Source organism: Kogia breviceps, chromosome 12 (genome assembly GCF_026419965.1).
Source record: "Kogia breviceps isolate mKogBre1 chromosome 12, mKogBre1 haplotype 1, whole genome shotgun sequence".
NCBI lineage: Eukaryota > Metazoa > Chordata > Mammalia > Artiodactyla > Physeteridae > Kogia > Kogia breviceps.
The window spans coordinates 97,510,664-97,535,706 of NC_081321.1; the positions used below are offsets into that span (position 1 = coordinate 97,510,664).

The following is a 25,043-nucleotide window of genomic DNA, read 5'->3' on the forward strand; positions in this document are numbered from 1 at the left end:
CCGGAGAGCCTAGCAGCTGAGGCTGGTGGGAGGTCGGGAGTCACGGGCCTGAGCCTGGGGTCAGGCCGGCTGCCGGTGGGTGTTGGGGAGCCGGGGCGGGTGGCGGTCAGTTTACTGAGGCCAAGGGGCTGTGGTAGCCTTGGGAGGCTGTCCTGGAACCCAGCCCACGGCCAGGTCACCCGGGAGGCAGCGCACATACCTGCCTAGGGCATCTACAATGTACGGCCCCAGAGAAAGAAAGGGGAAGAAACATGGTGTTGAGGAACCCTGTGGAATTTGCAGAGAGCACAGCTGGAAGGACCCTAGTATCAGCTCAGTGTATGTTATACATGGACTGTTTTGTTTCGTTCCCACTTAGACTGTGTTTTGACTTTGAAGTCCATGGCAGTGGGGGTGGGGGTGGGCACTGTAATCTTTCCCGAGCGTAGGGTCTCCAAAGGTTTGACCTGGGCTCTGCAAAGAACTTGCAATTCCTGTTGATGTGGAAGCTAACAAGTCAGACCTCCAGGTGGAGGGGGCCTGAGACAGCGAGGCCGGCGAGGCAGGCCTGGGGGTCCAGGGCAGGGTCTCCTCGCGGTGGAAAAGTGGCCCGGACAGAAGAAACGGAGGCGGGGGAGTCCTGAGGACGAGGCCGGGTCCGCTGCAGCTCAGAGGCCCTGCAGGAAACTGCCCAGCGCCGTCCCGCTGGCCTGGGGGGCAGGCGGCCCGTCGCCCAGCAGCGGCGGGGCCAGGGAGGCCACGGGGGGGGGGAAACCAGGCTGCTGCCGCCGCCTCTGATCAGAAGGCACCTGTCGGGAGCGAGGGTCAGCTCTGCCAGGGCGTCCAGGGACTCTTGCCTGCCCCCTCCCCCGGCACTGTGGCCCCCAGAAGCCAACAGCGGTGCACCGTGTGTCTGTCTGTGTCGGCTCTGCAGGCAGCCTGCCCTACGAGTACAAGATCGTGATCGCAGGCAACCATGAGCTGACCTTCGACCAGGAGTTCATGGCCGACCTCATCAAGCAGGACTTTTACTACTTCCCGTCCGTGTCGAAGCTGAAGCCGGAGAACTACGAGAACGTGCAGTCGCTGCTCACCAACTGCATCTACCTGCAGGACTCGGAGGTCACCGTGCGGGGCTTCCGGATCTACGGCTCCCCGTGGTGAGTGTACCTGGTGGGCGCTGTTCTGACCGCTGGTGACAGTGAAGCTGTGCTGGGGGGATGGAGGAGCTGAGGCTGAGTGCATGGAGGGAAGAGGGGCTGGGAGAAGAGGCAGAGAGACCTGGGGCCAGCTCTCTCCTCACGCTGTGTGAGCCTAGGCAGGTCGCTGCCACTCTCTGAGCCTTGGTTTCCCCATATCTGGCAATTATATATGCCATACTGTCTCACATATAGACAGGTACTATTAGTATCCCCATTTTCCAGGTGAGGAAACTGAGGCACAGAGAGGGTAAGGGCCTGGCTGAAGGTCACACAGGTAGGAATGGGCAGAACTGAGATTAAACCCAGGCAGTTTGGTTCCAGAATCCTTGCTTTTTATCATTATTATTATTTTTTAAAAAATAAATTTATTTATTTATTTCTGGCTGCGTTGGGTCTTTGTTGCTGCACCAGGGCTTTCTCTAGTCGCGGCGAGCAGGGGCTGCTCTTCATTGCAGTGCGCGGGCTTCCCATTGCGGTGGCTTCTCTTGTTGCGGAGCACGGGCTCTAGGCGCGTGGGCTTCAGTAGTTGTGGCACGTGGGCTCAGTAGTTGTGGCTCGCAGGCTCTAGAGCGTGGGCTCAGTAACTGTGGTGCACGGGCTTAGCTGCTCCGCGGCATGGGGGATCTTCCGGACCCAGGGCTCGAACCCATGTCCCCTGCATTAGCAGGTGGATTCTTAACCATTGTGCCACCAGGGAAGCCCTAATCATTATTCCGTGTGCTAGGAATCTCCCTGTTGTCTGTCCCTCTGACATACATGGAAGATGCATGGGTGGGGGGTGATGATTGATTAGCCAGATTGAGGAGAGGCAGTCGGAATTTTCGTGGAAGGCCAAAGGCCTGCTTTACTGTATTGGGGACGGCAGTTGTTTAAATCACAAGTACATCAAGCCTTTGTTCCCTGTTGGGGACACAGAGCAATCAGACCTCATCCCTAGGCTCACCTGGCTAAGTGGGGATCAAGGTGAGAACAGGCCATGATGGGTCTGCGTGACGGTCGGTGTGTCCATAGTAACCCCCGTGATGATGGTGATGATGATGGTGGTGATGATGATGTTGGTGATGATGATGAAGGTGATGATGATGGTGATGCTGGTGATGATGGTGATGATGGTGATGGTGATGATGGTGATGGTGATGTTGGTGATGATGGTGATGGTGATGTTGGTGATGATGTTGGTGATGATGATGGTGATGATGATGAAGGTGATGGTGATGATGGTGATGATGGTGATGATGATGATGGTGGTGATGGTGATGTTGGTGATGGTGATGATGGTGATGATGGTGATGGTGATGATGGTGATGATGATGGTGATGATGGTGATGATGGTGATAATGATGATGGTGATGTTGGTGATGATGATGGTGGTGGTGATGGTGATGGTGATGATGGTGATGATGATGATGGTGATGGTGATGGTGATGGTGATGGTGGCAGCAGATCATTCCTGAACAATTACAGTAAGCTGGGTCCTGGGCTTAAATCTCCATAACAATTGTCTCTAATCCTGGCTCAGCCTTGTGAGGACTGATATACTGTCCCTGTCCTGTAGTTGGATAGACCACCTGGCCCTTAGAGGCCCAGCTGGCAATGGCCACAGGGTTCCGAGTGCTGGCAGGGTGAGGAGGACACCATACACAGGAAGGAGAGAGCTCATGTGCTTGAAAGAGTGGCTTGATTCCGGAAGGCTCCCTGGAGGGGGTGGGGTGACCTGAGCCACGAGGGAAGAGAAGGGCATTCACAGGTGTGGAGGGGTAACAGGGCCTGAGGCTGCACCATCAGCCAGAGCAGCACACGCAGGGAGGCTGACGGGCGATCTGGGGGGACCCGGGGCCTGTCCGGATGCAGGGACTTCAGGGAGAGCAGCTGCTGACGTGTGGCTGGGAAGCCCTGGGGCGGCCCTGACTGATGCCACACGGTGACCACCTGCTGGCTAGAGGCTGTGAGGGGTTTAGGACATGGTCCCATCCTCCCAAGGCCTCCTCATGGGGCAGAGGGGACAGCCTCATGGGCTGTCCTGCCTTCCGTGAGCCCCAGGAGATGCCTGCTTCATCTCCCTGGTCCTCGCCGTGTACAGGGTCTCCACAAACCCTCCCGGTGGCCTGTGAGGTCCTGACGAGGACTGGTGGGGGGCCCTCAGGGGTGTGATGAGCTCGGGGCCAAGGCCAGGAGAGGGGAGGAGATGGCCGAGTCTGCCTGGCAGGCCATGAGAGCCCAGACCTGGAGGGGAAGTCTGTTAGGCAAAAAACCAGAAAGAGGTCATTGTCAAAGGAGGAACCGGCGTGAGCAAAGGCGTGGAGGTGAGCTGAGCACGATGGGAGGGGCGGAGCGTGAGGTGCAGGTGGGGCGACGGGAGATGAGGCTAGAGGGTCAGGAGGGTCAGGTGCCAGACCGGGGAACCTGGACTGGATCTCTTTGCCCAGTGGTTTCCAACACCCTGTCTCCCCTGCACACAACGACACCCATACACACAGCATTTTGTTTAAAGTTAGATTGCTTAGAAGTTAACAGCACGGCTTTGGAACCAAACTGCCTGGGCTCAACTCTTGGCCTCACCTCTTAAGGGCTGTGTGACGCTGGGCGAGTCACTTAATCTCTTGGTGCCTCAGTTTCCTCCTCTGCACAATGGGAGTGATGGGGCACCTCCTGCAGGGGGTGGTTGTAAAGATGTCAAGAGGGTTCCGCTGAGCCCAGTGGCTGCACCAGGCTTTCCACGAATGGAGACATCATTCTGGTTATTTGCTCCGTGGAGCCCCCTTCCATCACAGCCTTGTCCGGAACCCAGATGTGGGATGGAGGACAGCAGGGGTGGGAGCCACTCAGCGTCCTTGCCACCGCACCCCGAGCAGCTCTGTGCAGCCCCACAGCTCTGTGCGCGAGCTGCCTGTGGTCTCTGCTTTGACGTTTGTGGCTCCAGCATGGGCAGTTCTGGACCTTTTAGTTGCAGGCCTCCTGGGGCCTGAGTGCGAGGAGTGCCTATCTTCTCCTTGACCCTTACCTTCGTCCCAGCTGGATGCACACCCCCGACCCTATGCCATGGCGGGCCAGCACCAGGCTGCTACACAGAGAAGGGACCCAAGGAGGGTTTGGTGAGATCCAGGAGGGCTCCCTGTTGGAGGGGGTATTTGAAGGAGGTGTGGGGTTTCCATAGGTGGAGGAGGCAAGGGAGGAGCCGAATTTCGGAGCCCCTGTTATGTGCTGGACCCTGCCACACGCTTCCTGGGCCTGCTGTTGGTTCACAGCCCTTAACGCCGAGGGCTAGATGGCACCTCGTCTGCATTCTGAGACGCAGGCTGTGAGCTGGTATTCCATGCAGCAACCCTGGGTTCCTTTACGCCCCGTCTGGGGTTGGGAGCAGGTGGTGTGAGGTGAGACGCGGGCTCGTGTGCTGGGCAAGTTTCACTAAATTTCCCCCCGTGTGAGCCAGTTGCTTGCATCTGCTTCTGTGGCACCATGGAATTAATCCTGAGTTCCTCCTGCCACCTTCCCCCCTGGAACCTGCATGCCTGGGAGGGTGGGCCCCTGCCACCAGGCCCCCAGAATCTCAGCAACAGTAGTGGCCGGGCAGTTGGGTGGTAAGGGAAGGGTTGTTCAAATTGGGGTAACACCACCTCTTAGCTGTGTGACTCTGGGCAAGTGCCTTAGCCTCTCTGGTCGCTCTGTATAGGGAAAGGAAAAGATACTGCCCCCCCCCCATGCGCGGGCCCGTCCAGACGAAGGCCAGGCCCAGAGTGTGGCCTTGGAGGGTGGTTGTGGTTATTATTACTGGGGAGCCGCTGGGGTGGAGACCAGGACAGAGAGAGCTCTGTTTCCGCTGATACCTCCACAGCCCCTAGGGTAGGACCAGGCCTGCAACTACCTCCTTTTACAGAAGGGTAAGTAGAGGCCCCGGTGAGGACGTGGCTTGCCCGGGGCCACACAGCGAGCGGTTCTCCTGGCTCTTGGTCTGCTCCAAGATGGAGGCCCTTTTATGAACGCCTGCTGTGTGCCAGGCGTGGACGAACGTGCCCTTCGAGTGTTCCTCGGTCCTCTGAATAGCCTCAGGGTGCACGTCGGCCTTGTTGGCCCATTGAGTCCTGGGGATCAAAATGATGTTCTCATGGCCACCCGTTGGTTGGTGAATTCATGGATCAAGTATTTGTCCCATGGCCACTCTGGGGACGTGCCATGCGCCAGACGGACGCAGCTCCTGTCTTCACGGGGTTTTTGTCCCCGTGGGAGACACATCAGCCACCAACCCCGTGATTCAACAAGAGCCACGGAGGAGAAGCTCGGGGAGCCAAGGTCGGGGAAGTCTCCCCACGGGAGAGCCGTAGACGCAAGCGGCTCTGGGGTCTGGGAAGGGTGTGACAGGCGGAGGGAAGGGTCCCGGCAGGGCGCGGGAGGCTCAGAGGGCTGTGGATGTGCTGGGGGGCGGAGCGCGGCTTCCAGGGTCTCAGGGAGAGAGCGGGGGCCAGAGGCTGGGCCGTCAGGCCGGGCTGGCGGCTGCCACAGTGGGTGGTGGCCTCCCCCTGGTCTCCCAGCGCTCGGTGAGCCGCAGCTGCTGTAGCCCCGCGTCCTCAGCCCGTGGGGACCCGGCACGTCACACCCGAGGCCTGGAAGGGGCACAGTGCTCGTGTGTGCAGAGCTGACCTTCAGTCACGCTTGTGCCCTGGACCCAGACACACCAGGGACGTCCCCGCTGCTGTGACCCTCACTTCACATCCGACCTCGGCAAGTCACGTCTCTCTGAGCCTCTGTCTTCCATCTGGGCAAGGGGGCGCCGGGGTCCTCTCTGTGGTGTCGTCAGGTGAAGCCACACCGGGGAAGTGGCACTTATCAGGCCCCGGGAAGATATTCACGGCCAAAGAACCTCGTGGCCTGGCCGCCAACGCTGCCTGGCTCGGGGGGACCGTTCGCCGTCCCCACTGTCTGTCGAGGTTTAGGCTGGGCGAGCTCAGCCCCCGGCGCCGGCCGCCTGGGCATGTGGCAGCTTGTTAGGAGGGGATGGACAGCAAAGCTGGCAGTGATTATTATTAAATTCAGATGTTCAGGGTTTTTCGTTTTCTGTTTCCCGTGCCCTTAACATATTGACTAACGCGTGAAATACAGGCGACTTTAGCAGCATCGTAACACCAGCAGGCGGGGATCAGGGATCAAATCAACCAGTAGCCATAAGTAACCTAATATCAGTGGTATCTGGGGCTTGTGGGAAAAGCTGACCCGCGCTGGGGGCAGACCTGTTCTGTGTCGTCCTACGAGGCAGAGCAGGGACGCAGAAGGCAGGTTCTCATCAGTGTTGGAAGACTATCCTACAGGCAGGAACCCAGAGGAGAGGCAGGGGGGCCTTACTGAGTGGTGAGCTGCCCGTTACAAGGGGCATGCAAGCAGAGATACGCTGTGGTTGGGCCTGGTGTCCTCCCAGCTCCTCCCCCGTGCAGAGGGCCACTGTTTCTGTGCCTGAGGCTGATGATCCCCTGTCAGCAGAGAGATGCATGGGCCCGCTCTCAGAGAAGCCCTTTTGGTGCTAGACCTGGGACGAGGCTGGCCTTGATATTGAGGACTCACCAAAGCGAGCTCGGAGGAGGAAGCAGACAGCAAGCTCACGGTTGCCGTGACCGGCCTTTCCTCTAAGTATTACCAGCAGGGGACGCTCTGCTTGGGAGACTGGCGGGTCAGATTTGAATGGTTCCACTTCTTGGGAGACACACACTCGGAGGCCCACAGTGGCCGCCAGGTGCCTGGCCCCCTGCAGGGCTCTGGAGACCCAAGAATGGGTCCGGCCTGGCTGTGTCCCCCGTGACAGGGCACCATTACCAATCCCATTTTGCAGGATGGTCAGAGGTAGAGAGAGAATAATTTTTTAACGTGAATACGTCCTATGCAATATTTTAAGTGTATGTACACTACAAGAATTGTGTTGTTTGTCTGAAGTTCAAATGTAACGGGGCGTGTTGTGTTTCGTCTGGCCACCCGTATCCTGAGACACTTGGGTCCTGCCTGTTTTTCGAACATTATAAAAATGGACTCATGTGTTGTTCCATGACTGCTTTTTTTCACTCAATATTATATATTTTTAAGATTCTTTCATGTCATCATGTACAGTTGTGATTGGTTCTCTTCTCAGTGCTGTGTAGGATTTCATCATATGAAGAGATCATGATTTATTTATCCATTCTGCCCGGTTCCTACCACCCTTGCTTTGGGCCCATTATAAATAATATTGCTGTGAACATTCCACATGTCTCTTAGTGCACATAGAGATTTACTCCTGAATGCGTGTGCATGTGGGGACACACACACCCGGGAACGGAGTGGTCAGGTCATACACTGTACAGCTCTTCGGCAGGGACTACGCCAGTTCTTCCCCTGTCAGCAGTGCCCTGCCTCACCTCCTTGCCAGGACTTGGTATTGCAGGCCTTGCAGCTCGTACCCATCTGGTGTCTGTGCCGATATCTCAAGGTGGTTTTCATTTGCATTCCCTTGACGACCGGCGAGGTTGAGAATCTTGGCCACTTGGATTTCTTCTTTTGTGAAGGCCTCAGGTCTTTTGCCCATTTAAAAAGATAATTGGGTTGTCTGCCCTTTCCGTATTAGTTCGTAGAGATGCTTTATGTCTTCTGAATGCAAGCCCTTCATCACGTGTAATGTCTCAAGTGGCTTTTCCTCCCCTGTGACCGGCCTCTTCCCTCTCTTCATGGTGCCTTCAGATGACTAAAAGTTTGTAATTTCGGTGTAGTCAAATGTGGCACTGTTTTTCTTTGCAGTAAGTGCTTTTTGTGTCCTATTTAAGAAATCCCGCCCCTGAAGTCATGAAGATGTTTCCTTATTATCTTCCCAGATCTTCGCTGTTTTGCCTCTTATCAGTATGTTTAGGTGTTGGGTCCACTGGCAGTGATTGCATTGATGGTGTGAGGTAGGGATCCCGTTTGGGGATTTTCCACTTGGCCTGGCACCAACTATGGAGATCATCCTTCCTGGCTGCTCTGTGTTGCCCTCCTTGCCTGGCACACGGGGGCTGTGTCTGGGCTGTCACCTCCTCCTTCAGCCCACTTAGCTCCAGGGCCACACTGTCTTAACTCCTCCAGCAACCCATTTCTTTCATGTCTCTTTTCCCAACTAGAACCGTTGAGGCTCCAGGAGAGCAGGGACCCGACTCCAAGGGAGGCTGCGTCACCACTCCCCCGGTCCAGTCTGGCAAGGGAGGGGTGGAGGGCTCACTAGAGCCGCGTGCTTGCACCACCACCCTTCCCGGGCCACCGTGACTCGCTGGAAGTCATCTCTGGGCCCCTCAGATGCAGACTCGGCACTGAGCCTCCACCGAGAGCAGCTTAGAGGAAGGGGGCGGGAACCAACCGCAGAAGAAGAGGAAGAACTCAGCTGTTACAAAATCCTAAGTGTTAAAAAAAAATTCCGTATACATACCGCATTCATTTATGGGTTTTGGATGCATTTTTTGTTCTCATTTAACTGAAAACGGCCTTGATTTTTTTTTTTTTTTTTAAAGGAGTGAGGGAGGGAGTGAAGTTGGCACGCAGCTAGTCCATCTGGTCTAATTACTTCTGGTATTTTGAAAGAAGGCATCTAAACCTGCTGAGACAGGAAACTTTGAGAAGTGGTGGCCGGGCCGCTGCTGGGCGTCTGGGCGCGGAGCCTGATCCTCAGCTAGGAGGCCTGGCCGCCTACGGGCAGGGCAGGGCCTGGGGGGCAGCCGGAGCCTCAGGGACCAGCTCTCCCCAAACAGCCAGGATGTTGCAGGGCCCAGCTGAGTGACCCCAGGTCAGGATCTTGGCTTCTGTGAAACGACGACGGGACAGTCCCCTCGCGGGGCTGTTCCTAGGATTCAGAGAGGTCTTGTGCGTAAGTTGCTTGGCACACAGGCATTCGACACACGGTGGTCCCCCCCACCCCCAGACCTCTTCAGCCACTGCCTCAACTGCCCAGAGTGGGGGCTGGAGGAGGTTGTGTACGTACAGCCTGCAGGGGCTGCGGGCACAGAGAGGGTGGCCCCGGAAAAGGCTGGCCGTGGGTTCTAGCGTGAGCCTTTGACGTCCTTCCCTCCGCTTCCCTGTGTGCACAGAGCGGGCCCGCTGGGGGTGGTGGGTGCGAGGGGAAGACAGGAACTGAGCGGCCTGGGAATTTAAAATCTGTGCCCTGAAGGTGCTGGGGCTCTGCTTGTCGATGTGACAGTAGCACAGTCACTGCTGACCCAAAGGCTCTGAACTTACAGCTGCTCCAACTGCTTGCATTCTTCACAACCGTGAGTGAGGTCTAACCCTTGTCCCCATTGTATAGCTGAAAAGACTGAGACCCACAAAATGAAGCGACTCGCTTAAGGTCCCACAGTAACTGAGAGCCCAGATGGGCCGGGATGGAAGGATGGAGGCCCTACCCAGAACGGCAGACAGAGAGGTGCTAAAATAAAATCTTTTTAAAAGACTTGATAAAATACATCTTTCCGGGAAAAAAAGTAGAGAGAGGTTGAAATCATGAACTCCTAGCTTTTCCCTTGCTTCTCAATGCCTGTCACCATAACGTGGCCAAGGGGGTGCCAGTGGAGCGGGGTCCTGGCGGCGCCAGGACCTGAGACAGCCCGCGCCACCCCCGCCGTCCCCGCCACCGCCAGAAGCTGATGGGAGACCACGGTGAGCCCAGTTTGGGCTGCTGTTCCCCGCACTGGGCTCCAGACCCTGTGTCCTTCTGGCTCTGCTTGAGGAACGGGTGGGCCTGGGGCTCAGTTCCAGCCACCTCACCCTTTGCTCTTTCTCGTAAGAAAATCTTTTTCACCTCTTAAAAAAAATACTCACTTTTCAGTCTCTCCGGTAATTCTCCGAGGTGTTTGGGGTGTCATAATTTGGGGTTGCCCGCTCACGTTCTGCAAGGCTCTATCTGGGGGATCCCGGGCAGCCAGGTTCGGGGGTGCCCCTCAGTGAGGATGTCTACCCCAGTCTGCGGGTGCACCTGGCCAGGGACCCGCTTCTGCTCCTTTCATGCAGTAGAGCTTCCTGGGCCCACGGGCTCGCGGCCTGGGGAAGCCTGAGTCAGAGGTCCAGGGGAAGCTTCCCTCTGGTGGAGGCCTCCCCGTGGTCCACTCTTTCCCCGAAGCCCTCTGGGGACCCAGCTTTCTGGTCACAGCCCCCTGCTAACCACCGGCCCTTCTCTCTTGCTGCTTCAGGGCCATGAAGACCCACATTCCCACCTTCAGAAGCTGGCAATCCCCGGGCATCTAGCACTGTGCTTATTTACATCTCACCCTGCATCTCTCGGTGGTTTCAGCACAGACCGTGGCCTTGATCTGTTCAGACAAGACAGGCCAAGGCTTTCCCTCCCCTTCAATACCTGAGAGCCTCATTCAGCAAACTTCCCACGAGCCTGCTGCACAGTGGCGCCACCTACTCTGCCCTTTACTCTCAACAGGACAAGGCAGGACTGGTTTCATCCCCCTCTTACAGAGGAGAGAGGTGAGGCGAGGCGTGGGTTGGTCGAGCAACTGGTCCACGATCTCAGCTGTAGGCAGAGGTGGTGCCAGGTTCCCACCCAGGCGGGTGGAGTTGGGGAGCTCCGGGGGCGGCTGGCCTTGACCTGTCTCATCAGCTGCTGCTTCCCAGCCTGGCCCTGGCACCGTCCCTCCTGCAGCCCCTGCTGGGCTGCAGAACCACAAGGGGCTGGCCTTGGGGTCCTAGATCCCTGGCCCCGTGAGCGCTGGACGCTCCCCGAGCCCCGGGCCCTCGTGTTCTCCTTCCCAGGGCCCCGCCAGGGTGCAGCGAGTGAGGACTCCGGAGTGCTGGTCAGAGCATCACGGAACCTCAGCGGTACTTCCCTCCCTTCCCGTCTAGAGCCCAAGTCAAGTTGGGAACAGCCTGTATCTGTTCGAGACAAGCTGGGAAGCCTGCTGACCGCGAGCCCTGCCCGAGCCTCGGTGCCCCCTCGTGTGGCCCTGTGATAGGGACACGACAGGCTTGGGAGGGTCCCCGAGGGACCGAGCAGCGTCCTTCACCAGTGGTCACTTCCCTCTCCTTCCTCCACCGGGTCTTAGACTCAGCAGCCTTCCACACAACCGGCAGTTGACCAATTTGGACGGAGGGAGGAAATTCCTCACGTCTGGACCCACGCTGCGCTATCTCTGCACGAGCGTGTGCACACACGCACACGCAGAAGCAGGGCACACACACACCACATAACACACGCACCCGTGAGCGCCCATCCTCTCTCGCACACACACTTTTCCTCACCTCGCTCACACACACACGTGATTTCTCTTCTGCCGCTTTCCTATCCTTATCTGCCTTGGTTTCACATTGTTGCTTTCTTTCTAGAAGGCCCCTCGGCACACATCCACGCACACTCTTCTACATGAGATTAACGTTTGAAACGAGTCCTCTGCCTTCTCCCCGCTGCCCAGGAGTCCCAGCGAAACAAAAGATGAATGATTCTGCGCCTGGAAGGGTGGGAGGAAATTAATTAGGACTGACAAAGGATCCCGTTCTTTGGTTCCACTTATCTTGCTGCTGACTCGCCCCAAGTGCCGCGTGGGGCAAGATGTGTGACCGACAGCCCCGGGGACACGTCGCTGCTCCTGGCCCTGCCCCCTCGCTGGCAGCCACAGCTCCCCCGCTGTGGCAGCGTCTCCCCCAGACTCCCGCTCGGCTCCCAAGCCTGGCAGATGCAGAGGAGGGGGGCAAGGCAAACCTGCCTCCACCAGAACCCGGACGTCCCCGGGAATGGGGGCCACCTGTGGGGTGAGGAGTCAGCAGGAACTCGCTCGGGGGGGGGGGGCCCAGGCCTGTCACCGACGCTGAGCCTCGGTTTCCCTGCTGCAGATGGGAGCACAGCCTCACTGGAGTGCTGAGAGGGTCCCAGGACGCGCACGTGGGCCAGTGACACGGGTCGTCTTCACCTGAGATGCTCTCGGTGTTGGCTGTCTCTGAGGGAAGGCAGAGGCTGTATTTGGCTGCCTGCAAGGGGCCCCGGAAAGCCTGGCCTTTTGGGGAGGGGGTGCTGGGGCAGGAAGAACAAACAGATTAGGGTCGAGATGAGTGTTGGGTCTGCAGCGGGAGAGGGAGTGGACCTGGTCAGGCTTGTCTGGGAGCTCAGGGGCGGCCGGCCGCTGGGGGGGAGAGGTCCCTGCCCGCCCACACTGCAGCCTTCACCCCGCAGGAGAAGAGGCAGGAGTGGGAGAGCACCTCGTCGGTGGGGGGACGGGGCGGGCCTCCGTGAGAGGCTGTTCCCTTCCACCTGAAGGGCAGCCGCGCCTGCCCTCGCCGAGGGAACGCGCTGCCTGGGGAGGCAGGGGAGGTCCCCCCGGGGGCGGTGAGTCCGGACGCGGCCGAGGAGGTGAGCATCACCTCTGAGGCCGCATCAGTGAAGTGGGCGCAGGACTCCCCCAGGCAGGTCGTGGCAGGGTGAGGGAGAAGGGAGGCTCAGCAGATGACGAGAGTTCTGGTTCTGGTGGTGGTTCTGGTGGTGGGTCTCGGGGCTTCAGGACAGCCAGGGGCCCTGGGGAGGGATCCTAGGGAGGGGCCCTAGGGAGGGTGTGGGGAGGGGAGGGTTAATGCTTAGTCCTTCCCACGTGCCTGCCTGCCAGGTAGAGCACCTGTCGGTTCGTTCCATCATTCATTCAGGCACACTTTATGCAAGCCCACCCTGAGGTCCACCTGGGCCCAGCCATCAGTCTAGGCAGGATGGATTCAGGGATGGTTTGACCCGGGCCTGCCCTGAAGGAGCCTGTGTAAGGGCACTCAGAGCAGGGAGGGTCACTTGTGCTTGAGGCTGGAGGTGATCAGGGAAAGCTTCCTGGAAGAGGTGGCCTTTGAGCCAGGCCTTCACGAATAATGGGTCATGGACTCTGAGGAGAGGCTAGGAAGGGCATTTCAGACGGCCGGAACAGTATGAGCAAAACCCCAGAGGCCGGGAAAGGCTGGGCCTTGTTGAGGAAACAGGATTGTTGTGACTGGTGGGTGGTGAGCTCACTAGGGAATCTGAGCCGGATGGTCCGAGAGGGGGAGCGGGACAGAGCCCAAGGCCCCCGCGTGCCAGACCACAAGGTTCGGGCTTGTCCTGGAGGTAACTGGGAGCCGTGGAAGGTTTTGGACTAGAAGAGCCACAGGGTGGACGAGAGGCGGGGCGCCAGGAACCAGAGTGCAGCCAGGCTCCGAGGGACAGGCAGGCAGCTGCCATTGAAGAGGGAGAACCCGGGGCCCAGCCACCCCAGCGGGAGCCGGGTCCGCGGCCCACGGGGCACAGGATGCAGGAGCCAGGAACCCTGGTCCAGGTCCCTCTAGCCTCCTGAGCGTCCTCAGACCCATGACTTCTCTGTGCCATCATTTCCTGATCTCTCAAGTGGGGGCCTCCTGACAGCTTTGTCCTGAGGATGAACCCAGCTAAGGTGTGACAGTGGCTGGTAAAGTGGGGTTTGCTGAGGTAGGTGGGCAGGATTCCTGGTCCTGTCGTCCCCACTCTGAGATTGAAGCAGAGAGCACAGGCTCTGGCATCTGCTGTCTGGCTTGGAGCCCTGGCTGTGCCACTTGGTTACCAGGTAATCTTGGGCAATTCTCTGTACCTCTGTGCACCTCAGTTTGTGCATCTGGAAAATGAAGCAGTGATGACAGTTGCCTCTCGGGGTGGGTGTGAGGATTGGAGGCTCTTGGAGAGCCTCTGGAGCTAGGCCTGTGTGGGTGTCCCCTTGGCGACCCCTCGGCGGCCTATCAAGGGCCCCCCCACCTCCCCTGGCGTCTGCCCTCAGGTGTTGCGCCCTGGCCTGGGTGCACCACTGGGCCCAGCTCTACCCAGGACACCCTGGGCCTTCTCCACCCCCAGCCCCCAGCATCCCTGGGAAATGGGGTGGCCATACTCCAGGCTAATTGAATGGCCCCTGGTACACCCCCTTTCTGGGGGCATATGCCTTACCTGGGAAGGTGGAAAAAGCCGAGCAGGGGAGGCTCTGCTTCAGCTGTGTTCTACAGACAGGCATCGCCCCCCTCCCGTCTGCCATTAGGGAACCCGGAATTCACGCTTCAGGGGGAAACCGTTTAATGATTGGCCACGAGGAGGTCATTTATATTGGCTAAGCGGGTCTAATTAGACTGGATTCGAAGGTTACCATAAGTGCACAAAAAAGCTGTTAAGGGGTTAACCTCTGAGAGATTACATTGTATTCACCGCTCTGTTAAAGTTTGAATTAATTTTTCCCATGGGTTTGTTCACATTCTAATTTTCAACTAAATGAGACATCTGTTTCAGAAAAGGAAAATTTGCTCTGGTTGTCATGGCAACTATCATTCTGTAAGGAAATTATTCCAATGGTTACTTGAGAACAGAAAGACAGCAATTCAGGACATAAAGCCGCCCGCCATGGCTCTGTTGGAATTCTGATCCGTCTGACCTCCTCGGGGTCTGTGATGTGTCCTGGACGGCGGGCGGACGTCAGGGCTCCTGGCTCTCGGGGCAGTGAGGCTGCGTCCGGGTGGCAGCTGCACCGGGGGTGGGGACCGTGGCTCCGGCAGCGCCCGCCGTCTTCGGCGTTCGTGGGTCTCAGACCACGGCTGCCCCCAGGGTGGGTGGGGAGCTCGGGGCCGGGCTGGATCCGGGCTGCTTGGATGACAGGCCCTGCGAGCCCCCGCCTGCCCTGCCCTCTGTCTGGAGCCCCGAGCAGCCGCGCACTTCACCTCTGGCCCCACAGGGCCCTGCTGGGCGAGGAGAGAGGCTCAAGTGACCAAACGCAGGATGCCTGGGACGCTGGGGCCGCCTGCGCCCTCGGGAAGGGCTGGCTTTGGCTCCTCTTCCCCATGACACAAACGTGGATGGACGTCATGCAGGAGTGGCCGAAGGCTCTTCCAGACCCTGGGGAGTGAGGTCACCCTGAAGCGTCCGTCTGTCCCGCTGCTCCCGGCCACCCCGAGAAAGGCCTCCCAACCTGCGGGCCGCCCTGAGAAGTGTCTCCTCTGGACATTTCCGTGCATGACTTGACTCTTCCTGCTTCCCCCCCAAATTTCAGTAAAGGCCAGAACATCCCCTTTTCCCAGTGACGGAGCTCCTGGGTATTTGGAGGCATTTCGGCGATAATGGTGCAATTTCATTCCCTTACGCCGCCTCCCACACACCTTCTTTCCCTCCCCCTCTGTGTCAGGCGACGGGTGGGGTAGAGCATCGAGCAAGAAGGACCCCTCTGCCCTCATGGGGTAAGATCTGGGGCCATAGGCATCCTTATCCCACTTTACACGGTGAAAGAGTCTGGGAGCGTCCAGCCCAGGGGCAGAGCCAGAGTGTCTGATGCCAACTTCGGTGCCTTTGAGCAACCTCTCCCGGCATCCCGGGGGCAGGGTGGATTCCAGCTTCCCAGGATTTGAGGTGACGTGTTTCCAAGAACCACGGAGGTGTATCTATGGGGAGACGCCACCCCCAGAGGAAGGCTCGTTAGTACTGGAGGGGGAAGGTGACGTAGGCAGGGGCTCGTGTGGGTCAGCTCCTGGGGGTCTGTGGCGTCTCTGATATGTTACAGAGTGTCTTTGCCAAAAAGTCACTCCTTGCTGTGGCGCACGGGAACTCACAGACGCCTTCTCTCCATGCTGATGAGGCCTTGACCCCTCGTGTAAATATTTGATTAGGTTTTCGAAAAATGGCTGTTGTGTTTGGGAGGCAGCAGAAAGGCACTGCTCCTTTTGCTGTAAGCGGACGAGCTGTGGGCTTCCGGGGGTGCTACTGGGCTTGGCTTTATGAGCAGCTTCCAGGCTGCTGCAGCCTTCCCTGCAGGGACCCCGCCCTGGCTTAGGCAAAGCGGGGCTTTGAGTACGCCCAGGGTCTGAGGGCTTCAGAAATTGCAGAGCTGTGAACTCAGTATGTTAGGGCTGCCAACTGCTTTTGACCAGGAACCGTGGTAGGAAAAGCATTTGTTTATTTTTTACATTGTGACTCAGTACACCCTTATGTGGGTGTCTATTTAAATATAAATATATTTAACTAAAGTATCCCTTCCCTGCTATGATGGACTCTGATGTTTTCTATTCTTTGTTTCCCCCTTTTCCTTTCATTTTTTTAAAATGCTGTTTGACCCTTCAAAATGCAGTTTGAAAAACCCTGTCCTGGGCCAAAGGTTTTTCATCCAGGTTCCATGAGTGGGTTCCAGGAGGGGTCCATGGTAATGATGGTGATGATGATGGTGATGGAGATGACGGTGGTGATGGTGGTGATGGTGATGATGATGGTGATGGAGATGACGGTGGTGATGGTGGTGGTGGTGACAGTGTTGATGTTGGTGATGATGGTGATGGTGATGATGGAGGTGATGGTGGTGGTGATGATGATGGTGGTGATGTTGGTGATGATGGTGATGATGATGGTGATGGTGGTGATGATGGTGATGATGATGGTGATGGTGGTGATGGTGGTGATGATGGTGATGACGATGGTGATGGTGGTGATGATGATAATAATGGTTATGATGGTAGTGGTGATGGTGGCAGTGATGGTGATGGAGATGATGGCAGTTGCAAAGCACTGGACCAGGCACTGTTTTAAGCATTTTACATGGATTAATTGATTTAATCCTTTCAAAGCCCTGTTGAGGCAAAGGGTATTATTATTATTATGCCCATTATACAGATGGGGTAGTTGAGGCACAGAGAGACGTTAAGCCACTTGTCCAAGGTCACACAGGTAGTTAGAGGTGGACCCATTCTAACCCAGGTCCGTCTGATCCCAAGATTCCCTCGAAGGTGGATGTAAAATTGTGTGTGTGTGGAGACGTTCTTCTGCAGAGAGAACCCTCAGCTTTCTGCAGAAGTGCAGAGGCAGGCCTAAGTCGGGTGTGACTGAGGGAGTAGGCGGCTTCTGAGGGACTTCCCAGTGCCACCCACCCAGCTGCCTTCCCCAGCCCCGGCCACTTGGTCTCCTCACTTGGAGGGCACTTCCTGTGGGTGGGGATCCCTTGGGACAGCCCAAACCTGGGGGTGCAGACAGCTCCTGCGTGCCTGCCCTTCACGGTCTGTTTCTCCTCTCACGGGCCCAGAGGGCAGATCCCCAGGCCCCCACCTGTACAGCTGGTCCCCCTGGAAGCCACTCATGGCTGGGTGTGGGTGGACGCCATCCCCCGACAAGAACCAGGCAGGAGCCACCAGTCTCCCTCAAGATCAAAACTTAGGCTGGTAGGGGTGTGGGGGGATGGTGGCCTGGCAGATTCTGCTCATTTTTAGTAAGTTTTCCTGGGCGGTACCTGGGGGCTTTCATTCCAGCGTTGGGGAGCATGTTCAGCTTTGAGGTTCTGGCTGCAATCCCAGGGCAACAGGAAGAGTCCTGTTCGACATCCCGTCAACAAGTTCATTCACTCATCCAGCCCCCTCGCTCTCAACACCTTTCGTTAAACGAACGTTTGCTCCGTCAGCCGGGCAGGTGCCCGTTGCTCGGGGGAGAAGGAAGCTGGGGCAGACGGGGCTTGGAAGCATAAACGCGGCGTGGGGTCAGGGGCAGGCAGGAGGAGGGGAGGGACCCGGTGTCCCGGGCGGGGGTCACGGACAAGCAAAGGCTGCTGGCGGACGGGATCCCCCGGGCGTCTGAAGTGGCGGAAGCACCTTTGACCCCAAATGACCAACCAGTATGGCCACTCACCCTCTTCCTTTACAAGCCCACGTTCCAGGATTTGACGCTGCAGGCTTGACGGCAGCTGGGAGAGAGGGTCAGGTCTGGGTTCCAGAATGACTCCTTCACTGACCGCTGTGTGACCCTGGGCACCTCCCTTCCTCTCGCTGAACCTCAGTCTTCCCGTCCAGAACCTGCCGTGGGGGGGGGGGGGGCGCTAAAGCGGGGTTCTCAAACGCTGTTCCATGGAACCCCTAGGGTTCCACGGCGGCACGTTGGGTGGCTGCCAATGCGGTAGAGACGTTGGGTCAACAGCTAGGGGCGTCAGCCTCCCACGGAGGAGCTCCTGGGCCACGAGAGGGATGTTAGTGGCAGCTTTGACATAGGAGAGGCTCTGAATGTGAAAGGCCAGCCCCACTGCCAACTTGTGCAGAGTAGGTCAGCGAATGGACGTGAGGTGCCTGGCCTCACGGGGTCCAGATCCCTGAGCCAGCTCACTTCTCTGAGCCTCTGGGTCCTCATCTGAAAAATGGGAATAATCCTAGCCCTTAATTCACGGGATCCTTTTGACAGTTAGATAAACTTAACCCTATAATGTAATTAGACGGCGCCTGGCAAAAAAAGTAGGTGTGCAGGAAATGCTGGCGACAATTTTTAGTTTCTACTCCCTGGACCTCAGTCTCCTCATCCATAAAACAGAAGGAGAGAGACCTGTCTGCCCACCTTGCTGCAGGTGCGGAGGTCCCTGGGGTGGCAGGTGGGGAGGTGATGGTGGTAATGGTGATTATATTAGTTTCCTAGGGCTGCATAACTAATTATCACAAACCGTGTGGCTTCATATGACAGGAATTGATCCTGTCACAGTTCTGGAGGCTGGAAGTCTGAAATCAAGGTGTCACCAAGGTTAGTTCTTGGTGAGGGGACTGAGGGAGGAGCTGTTCCGTGCCATGCTCCCAGCTTCTGGTGGTTGCTGGCAGCCTGGGGGATTCCTTGGCTTTTAGACACGTCACTCCAGTCTCTACGGCCATCGTCACATGGCCTTCTCCTCTCTGGGTCTCTGTGTTTTCCCGTGATCCTCTTATAAGGACACAAGTCATGAATTAGAACCCACTCTAATCAGGTATGACCTCATCTTGATTACGTCTGCAAAGACCCTATTTCTAAATAAGGTCACGTTCACAGGTACTGGGTTGACATTTCAACATATATTTTAGGGGGGACACAATTTGACCCACCACAGTGACGATAGTAAAGTTGGTGGTGTTGGTGACTTTGGAGATGCTAAAGAGCTGTGTTAATGTGGGGAACTTATAGTGACTTAGGCCTAAGGGCTGATTCTTAGTTGGGATACTTGTGTTGTAAGTGAAAACCCAACTCAAATGGCTTTCTGTTGGCCCATGTAACCGAGAAGTGCAGAGGTATGGTGGGTGTCAGGTGCGATTTGATCCAGCCACTCCCCTGGGCCATGTGCACCTGCCATCTCCCTTTGGGACAGTTTAATAGGCACTGACAGCTCCCAAGGCAAGAAGCTCAGTGGTTTGTATGCAGGGATGACAGTGTTCTTTTCTCTCATCACTGAAAGAAACGTCTGGAATTCCCTCCAACTGGCAGGATCTAGGTCACACGCTCACCATTGAACCCGTCGAGGGGAATGACTTGCAGTGGTCAGTCTAGGTCCGGGTTGGGCGACAGGTAGGAATTCCGTTAAATGGCCTCGGTCCACCCAGCCCTGACCTTAACGTTGGGGGCGGACTCAGCCCGGTGGAGCCCCTGCTGGGAGCTTCCGGTAGAGGCAGGAAGGAGCATATCCTCCATCTGGGACCCACTCGCTCTTGGCTGGGGCTCCACCTGCCCCAAATGTAGGAAGGAGGATGGATGGAGGAGCATTTTCTCACCATGGGGACAGGTGAGAACGTTCTCCGAATTTCCTTAGAAGGACTCGGAACAAGAGAGGCCTCAGGCAGAAGTTGATTTTCTTTTTCACTTTCATTTTTAAAACTTACATAGATAATACTTATTCATCATAGAAAAAGGAACAAGGCTGGTCAATATCTGGTCAAGTCCAGGTGAATCCGCACCTTTGCCCGGACGGGAGGTCCTGGGCATCCGGCCGGCCCTGATGGCCATTTGGCACTGTGGCCTGCTGCTCCTGCCGTGTCATTGCCCCCACTCTCGGTGGCGCTCTCTGACCCACGTGCTCTTCTCCCACAGGCAGCCCTGGTTTTACGGCTGGGGTTTTAACCTCCCGCGAGGCCAAGCGCTGCTCGAGAAGTGGAACCTCATTCCCGAAGGCGTAGACGTCCTGGTAACCCACGGACCGCCGCTGGGTAAGACTCCGCCGGCCCCGCCTCGGCGGGCCGGCCCCGTGCATGCCTGCTCCTGCTGGGGGAGGACGCAGGGAGGGCGTAGCTGGGCCCGTCGAGGGGAGCTGTGGACGGGCCCTGTTCTGAGCCCAGCTTGCTGGGGCACCAGGGACAGGTCACCCCGTCGTGGCTCTTATTTCCTGAGCACTGACTGTGTGCCAGGGGCTCGATGTGTCCCCTCCTCACAGCCGCGTGGTGAGGTCAGATCAGCTGCCCCTTTTATACACGTGGTACCTTGGAGCTCGGGGAGGTCAAAAGGCGGGCTGGGCCCTTGACTCTCCAGACCTGAGTCCTGGGGGCCGAATACCACCAAGGTCACTCTCGCCGGGCCCCATCCCATGCACCCCCCACCCCATCAGACCACCCATCCCACAGTCCCCAGGGCCTGTGATTCCACCGCCAGCAGCTTTCCTCCCCAGCCCCTCGGCCCCCCTCTGGCCCAAGCTGATGTCACCGCTCGCCTGGTCTCCGTGTTAGCCTGCCGTCTGCCACCCGGGCCCCTTTCTCAGTCGTCCCCTCCCCCTTTCCTCACACCCCGCTTCCTGTCCCTCAGCCCCTTTGATTCCACCCCCAGACTGCATCCCAGCTGCTTCCTCTCCTCCCGACCACTGCTGCCCCCACTTCGGTCCATGCCAGTGTCTTGTGTCTTTTTGATGACCACCGTGGTCTCCTCACTGGTCCCCCAGCTCTGACTCTTGCCCCACCCAGTCCACTCTCCTCACGTCAGGAGGAGGGAATTCTCTGAATGGTCCGTTATGCCATGCCATCCCTCTATAACCCTCTGTGGCTCCCTCAGTCCTTAGAATGAAGCCCATGCCTTCCCTCCATAACCCTCTGTGGCTCCCTCAGTCCTTAGAATGAAGCCCATGCCGTCCCTCCATAACCCTCTGTGGCTCCCTCAGTCCTTAGAATGAAGTCCATGCCATCCCTCCATAACCCTCTGTGGCTCCCTCAGTCCTTAGAATGAAGTCCAAACTCCTAGCAGTCCTGCCCAGACTGGCCTCTTCCCCCCCACCCATGCCTCCACCAAACCTGTCATCACTCCCTTGGTGTTTGGGGCTGGGCTGGGCCGGGCCATGCGGGACCAGGAGCTAACCTGACGCAGTGCTTGCCTTGAAGGCTCCAAGATGCCGGGCAGAGAGATACCGAATGGCCAAGCCCAGTGGGACACGGTCAAGGATGAGGGAAGCCTGAGACAGAGATCATCAGAGGAGGCCCGCAGAGGCTGACAGGAAGGGTGGTCTTAGCATCGGGTCTGGGAGAGGCAGGGAGGGAGGTGGGTGTGGGCAGGGCATCCCAGGTGGGAAGGGCTGTCAGGTGAGGCCCAGTGCAGCTCCAGAGTCATCCGCTCAGATACCTGTTCAGGGAGAAGCTGCTCTGAGCACCTACTGTGTACCAGACGCCCAGCCAGAGCCCTTGGCACCTCCCTCCACCCTCACAAAGTGCTGAAATGAAGGCTTTCTTACCCCCATTTCCAAACGGAGGGAGCCCTGAGGCCCAGGGCCCTGATGTGGTTTAGGCACGACACGTGGCTTCTAGTGAGGCTCTGAGGCAGGTTTTTTTGCTTCCTTCCTCCCTTCCTCCCTCTCTCCCTCTCCTCCTTCCCCCCTTTCTACCCCTCCATCCACTCCTCCAACAGCATCTTCTGGGTTCCTGCTCTCTGGATGCCTCACCACGCCTGCTTCACACACAACACACAGCTCCTGTTTTGGGGGTGCCTGTGTGCTCAGCCCAGCCCGGTTGTTGGATGAATTGTTGAATGTGGCACAGAGAGGTTAGGCGACTTGTCCAAGGTCACACAGCCAGTAGGTAGCAGAGCCTGGGACTTAAACCCAAGTGTCTGCTCCAAGCCTGTTCCCTGCCCACTCCCTGCCTCTCCCCTCTTCTTCCTCCTCTTCCTTCTTCTTTCTCTCCCTCTGTCCCTTCCTCCCTCTCTCCCTCCTTCTTTCTCTCTCTCAGCTCTAAGTCAGGTCCATTGCAGCCTGTCTGATTCTCTGAGCGGCAGGATTCCTCTTCCCCTTCCCAGCAGTTGTAGTTTCTCCCGCCTGAGCAGAGAGGGGCTGAGATAAACCCTAGTTGTCTGCTTGGAGTAATCAGTTATTCTCCTATGGTTTGTGTAGCCGTGTGGGGATAATAAGCGGCCACCGTATGGGACGGCTCCGGGAGGCTGGCCGTGTGAGCAGACCCAGACACGGCCCACGTGCTCGAGGCTGCAGTGGATGAAGTTCATTTTCATGATTTTGCGATGTTTGTTTAGAAAGTTTCCAATATGGAAATCCTGCTCCCGGGTTCCGCTCTGCTGCCACCTGCTGGGGTGGCCTTGGGCCTCTGCTGTCCCTCTCCGGCCTCCGTTTGCTTCTCTCTGCAATGGGTGGATGCCAGTGTTGAGACCACTTTGACCATGAATGGTCTGGGCGGCTCACAGCTGTCGAGACCGCTCCCTCCCCTCCATGCCGGGCCTCCTCGGGCTTTTATAAGCGGGCTCTCCGTGCTGCCCTGCAGGGGAGGAGCAGGGGAAGCAGGGGAGGATGAGGCTGCAGGGTCCCAGGCAGTGCAAGCTGGAGCCGGGCTTCCCTCCCTGAGGCTGAGGCAGGGTAGGGTGGGGAGAGCAGGGCAGCGTGGGTCCAGGGCCCCTGTGTCTCTGAGATTGCAGAGCTGCGGCCTGGGCCCCGTCATTGCCCTCCTGCTGTCTCCCCTGCCAGGCTTCCTGGACTGGGTCCCCAAGAAGATGCAGCGGGTGGGCTGCGTGGAGCTGCTCAACACAGTGCAAAGGCGCGTCCAGCCGCGGCTGCATGTCTTTGGCCACATCCATGAAGGTCAGAGGGGGTGGGGGCCTTACCTGCAGGGGGGTGGGGCGCCTCATTGGCCCTTCAGGGGGGCTGTCTCACGTCCCTTGAACCCAGTCACCTCCTCCCTGGCCAGAGGGAAAGAGCCCATTTCCTACATACACTTCGTAAATGCCTATCCACGTGTTAGCTATTGCTGAAGTGTTTTATCATAGGAAGATGGAAGAAAAGTCTGGCAAGACTTAGAAGTAAGTTTGACTTCCTTTGGAGCCCTGCAACTCTGCAGTGCCGGCTCCACCCTGGGAAGTCTTCGGAGATGGCTGGGGGCTTTTTGGAGGAGGGGACGTACGTTTGGATGTGACACGGAGGAGGTGTTAGATTTGGGGGCACACTGTGAGCTCCTTACAGGGCACGTGGCCCTGTCTTGTTGCTCACATCCTTACGGCCTGGCATACAGTAGGTGTTTAATGGATGGGGAGGGCTGCCTGCCTGCCCAAGGGGCTTTATTGGCCCCCCCCGCCCCCCCCGCACAGACAGACGTGAGGTTCTGCCTTCTGTCCTGGGGGCAGGACCCCTTGCTATGTCCACATCACCTCGGGACAGTGGGCAGGGTGGCCGTGAAGGTGACTGGTGATGTCGGCTGCAGCCTTGACTGCCCCAGCCTGTCACTGCACAGGGCTTACTTACCTCATTAGACCTCAGGCTTCCTCACTGGAGTCTGATTTCACCAGTTGGACAGATCCCTCCTTTCGCTGCTTTGAGCCTTTATCCCACCTGTCCAAGGCTTCCTGGTTCCATTGTCCCCTGCCAGGAAGCACATGGTTTTCCCCCAAGCTTGTCTCCTGGCCTCCTGAACCTCTGTCTGCTTTGGGCCAGGGCCCCTGGGACTCACATGGCTTGGTCCACATCAGATCACTTTCCAGCTCAGAAGCAAACAAAGCTCAGACCCTTCCCTCTGCATCGTGCTGTCAGGGGCAGGAGTGATCAGACCTCTCCAGCCCCAAGGAACTCACAGACTTCTGGGCAACAGATGAGCCATCAAAGGCAGAATCTGAAAGGTCACGGGAGAGATGGACGGCTCTTGTGCTGTGGGATAATAGTAACGGCTGTCATTTTCTGTAGACCTACTGTGGGTGTGTAGTGCGATCAGATCCAAGGTTGTGTGTGATCCAAACCACACCCCTACATGATTGTACAAGAAAAATGCAGGCTCCAAAGAATGGGTAGCCTGCTCAGAGAGGGGGAAGTGTCCCTTTTGGTTTGGAGGTGAGCTGAGCTCAAGGTTGAGGAGGATTCTGGCCAGTTGATGTGGCGGGAAGAGGGTATGTTTGGGGACAGAGGTGAGGAGAAGAAAGTATATGACAACGATGGTGGTGATGATAATGATGGTTACAGTGATGGTAGTGATTATGGAGCGGGTGATGATGTTGGTGATGATGGTGATGATGATGATGATGATGATGGTGATGGTGATGATGGTGATGGTGATGGTGATGATGGTGATGGTGATGGTGATGATGATGATGGTGATGGTGATGGTGATGGTGGTGATGGTGATGATGGTGATGGTGATGGTGATGGTGATGATGGTGATGGTGATGGTGATGGTGATGGTGGTGATGGTGATGGTGATGGTGATGGTGATGATGGTGATGGTGATGGTGATGGTGATGGTGATGGTGATGATGGTGATGGTGGGGATGGTGATGGTGGTGATGGTGATGATGGTGATGGTGATGGTGGTGATGGTGGTGATGGTGATGGTGGTGATGGTGATGATGGTGATGGTGATGATGGTGATGGTGATGGTGGTGATGGTGGTGATGGTGATGATGGTGATGGTGATGGTGATGGTGGTGATGGTGATGATGGTGATGGTGATGGTGGTGATGGTGATGATGGTGATGGTGGTGATGGTGATGATGGTGATGGTGGTGATGGTGATGGTGGTGATGGTGATGGTGGTGATGGTGATGATGGTGATGGTGATGATGGTGATGGTGATGGTGGTGATGGTGGTGATGGTGATGATGGTGATGGTGATGGTGATGATGGTGATGGTGATGATGGTGATGGTGATGGTGGTGATGGTGATGATGGTGATGATGGTGATGGTGATGACGGTGATGGTGATGGTGGTGATGGTGATGATGGTGATGAT

At 57.2% G+C, this 25,043-nt stretch overlaps 1 protein-coding gene across 4 annotated transcripts in view; it reads left to right on the top strand.

Annotated features, from left to right (window-relative positions):
- MPPED1 (metallophosphoesterase domain containing 1) overlaps positions 1-25,043 on the top strand; it is a 78,170-nt gene that overhangs the window by 50,111 nt on the left and 3,016 nt on the right. For all 4 annotated transcript variants that reach the window (XM_059080964.2, XM_067010362.1, XM_067010360.1 and 1 more), the window contains 3 exons: positions 914-1,139; positions 19,945-20,060; positions 22,799-22,912. In XM_059080964.2, the coding sequence (XP_058936947.1) occupies positions 914-1,139; positions 19,945-20,060; positions 22,799-22,912 (456 nt within the window). The remainder of the gene's footprint in view (positions 1-913; positions 1,140-19,944; positions 20,061-22,798; positions 22,913-25,043) is intronic.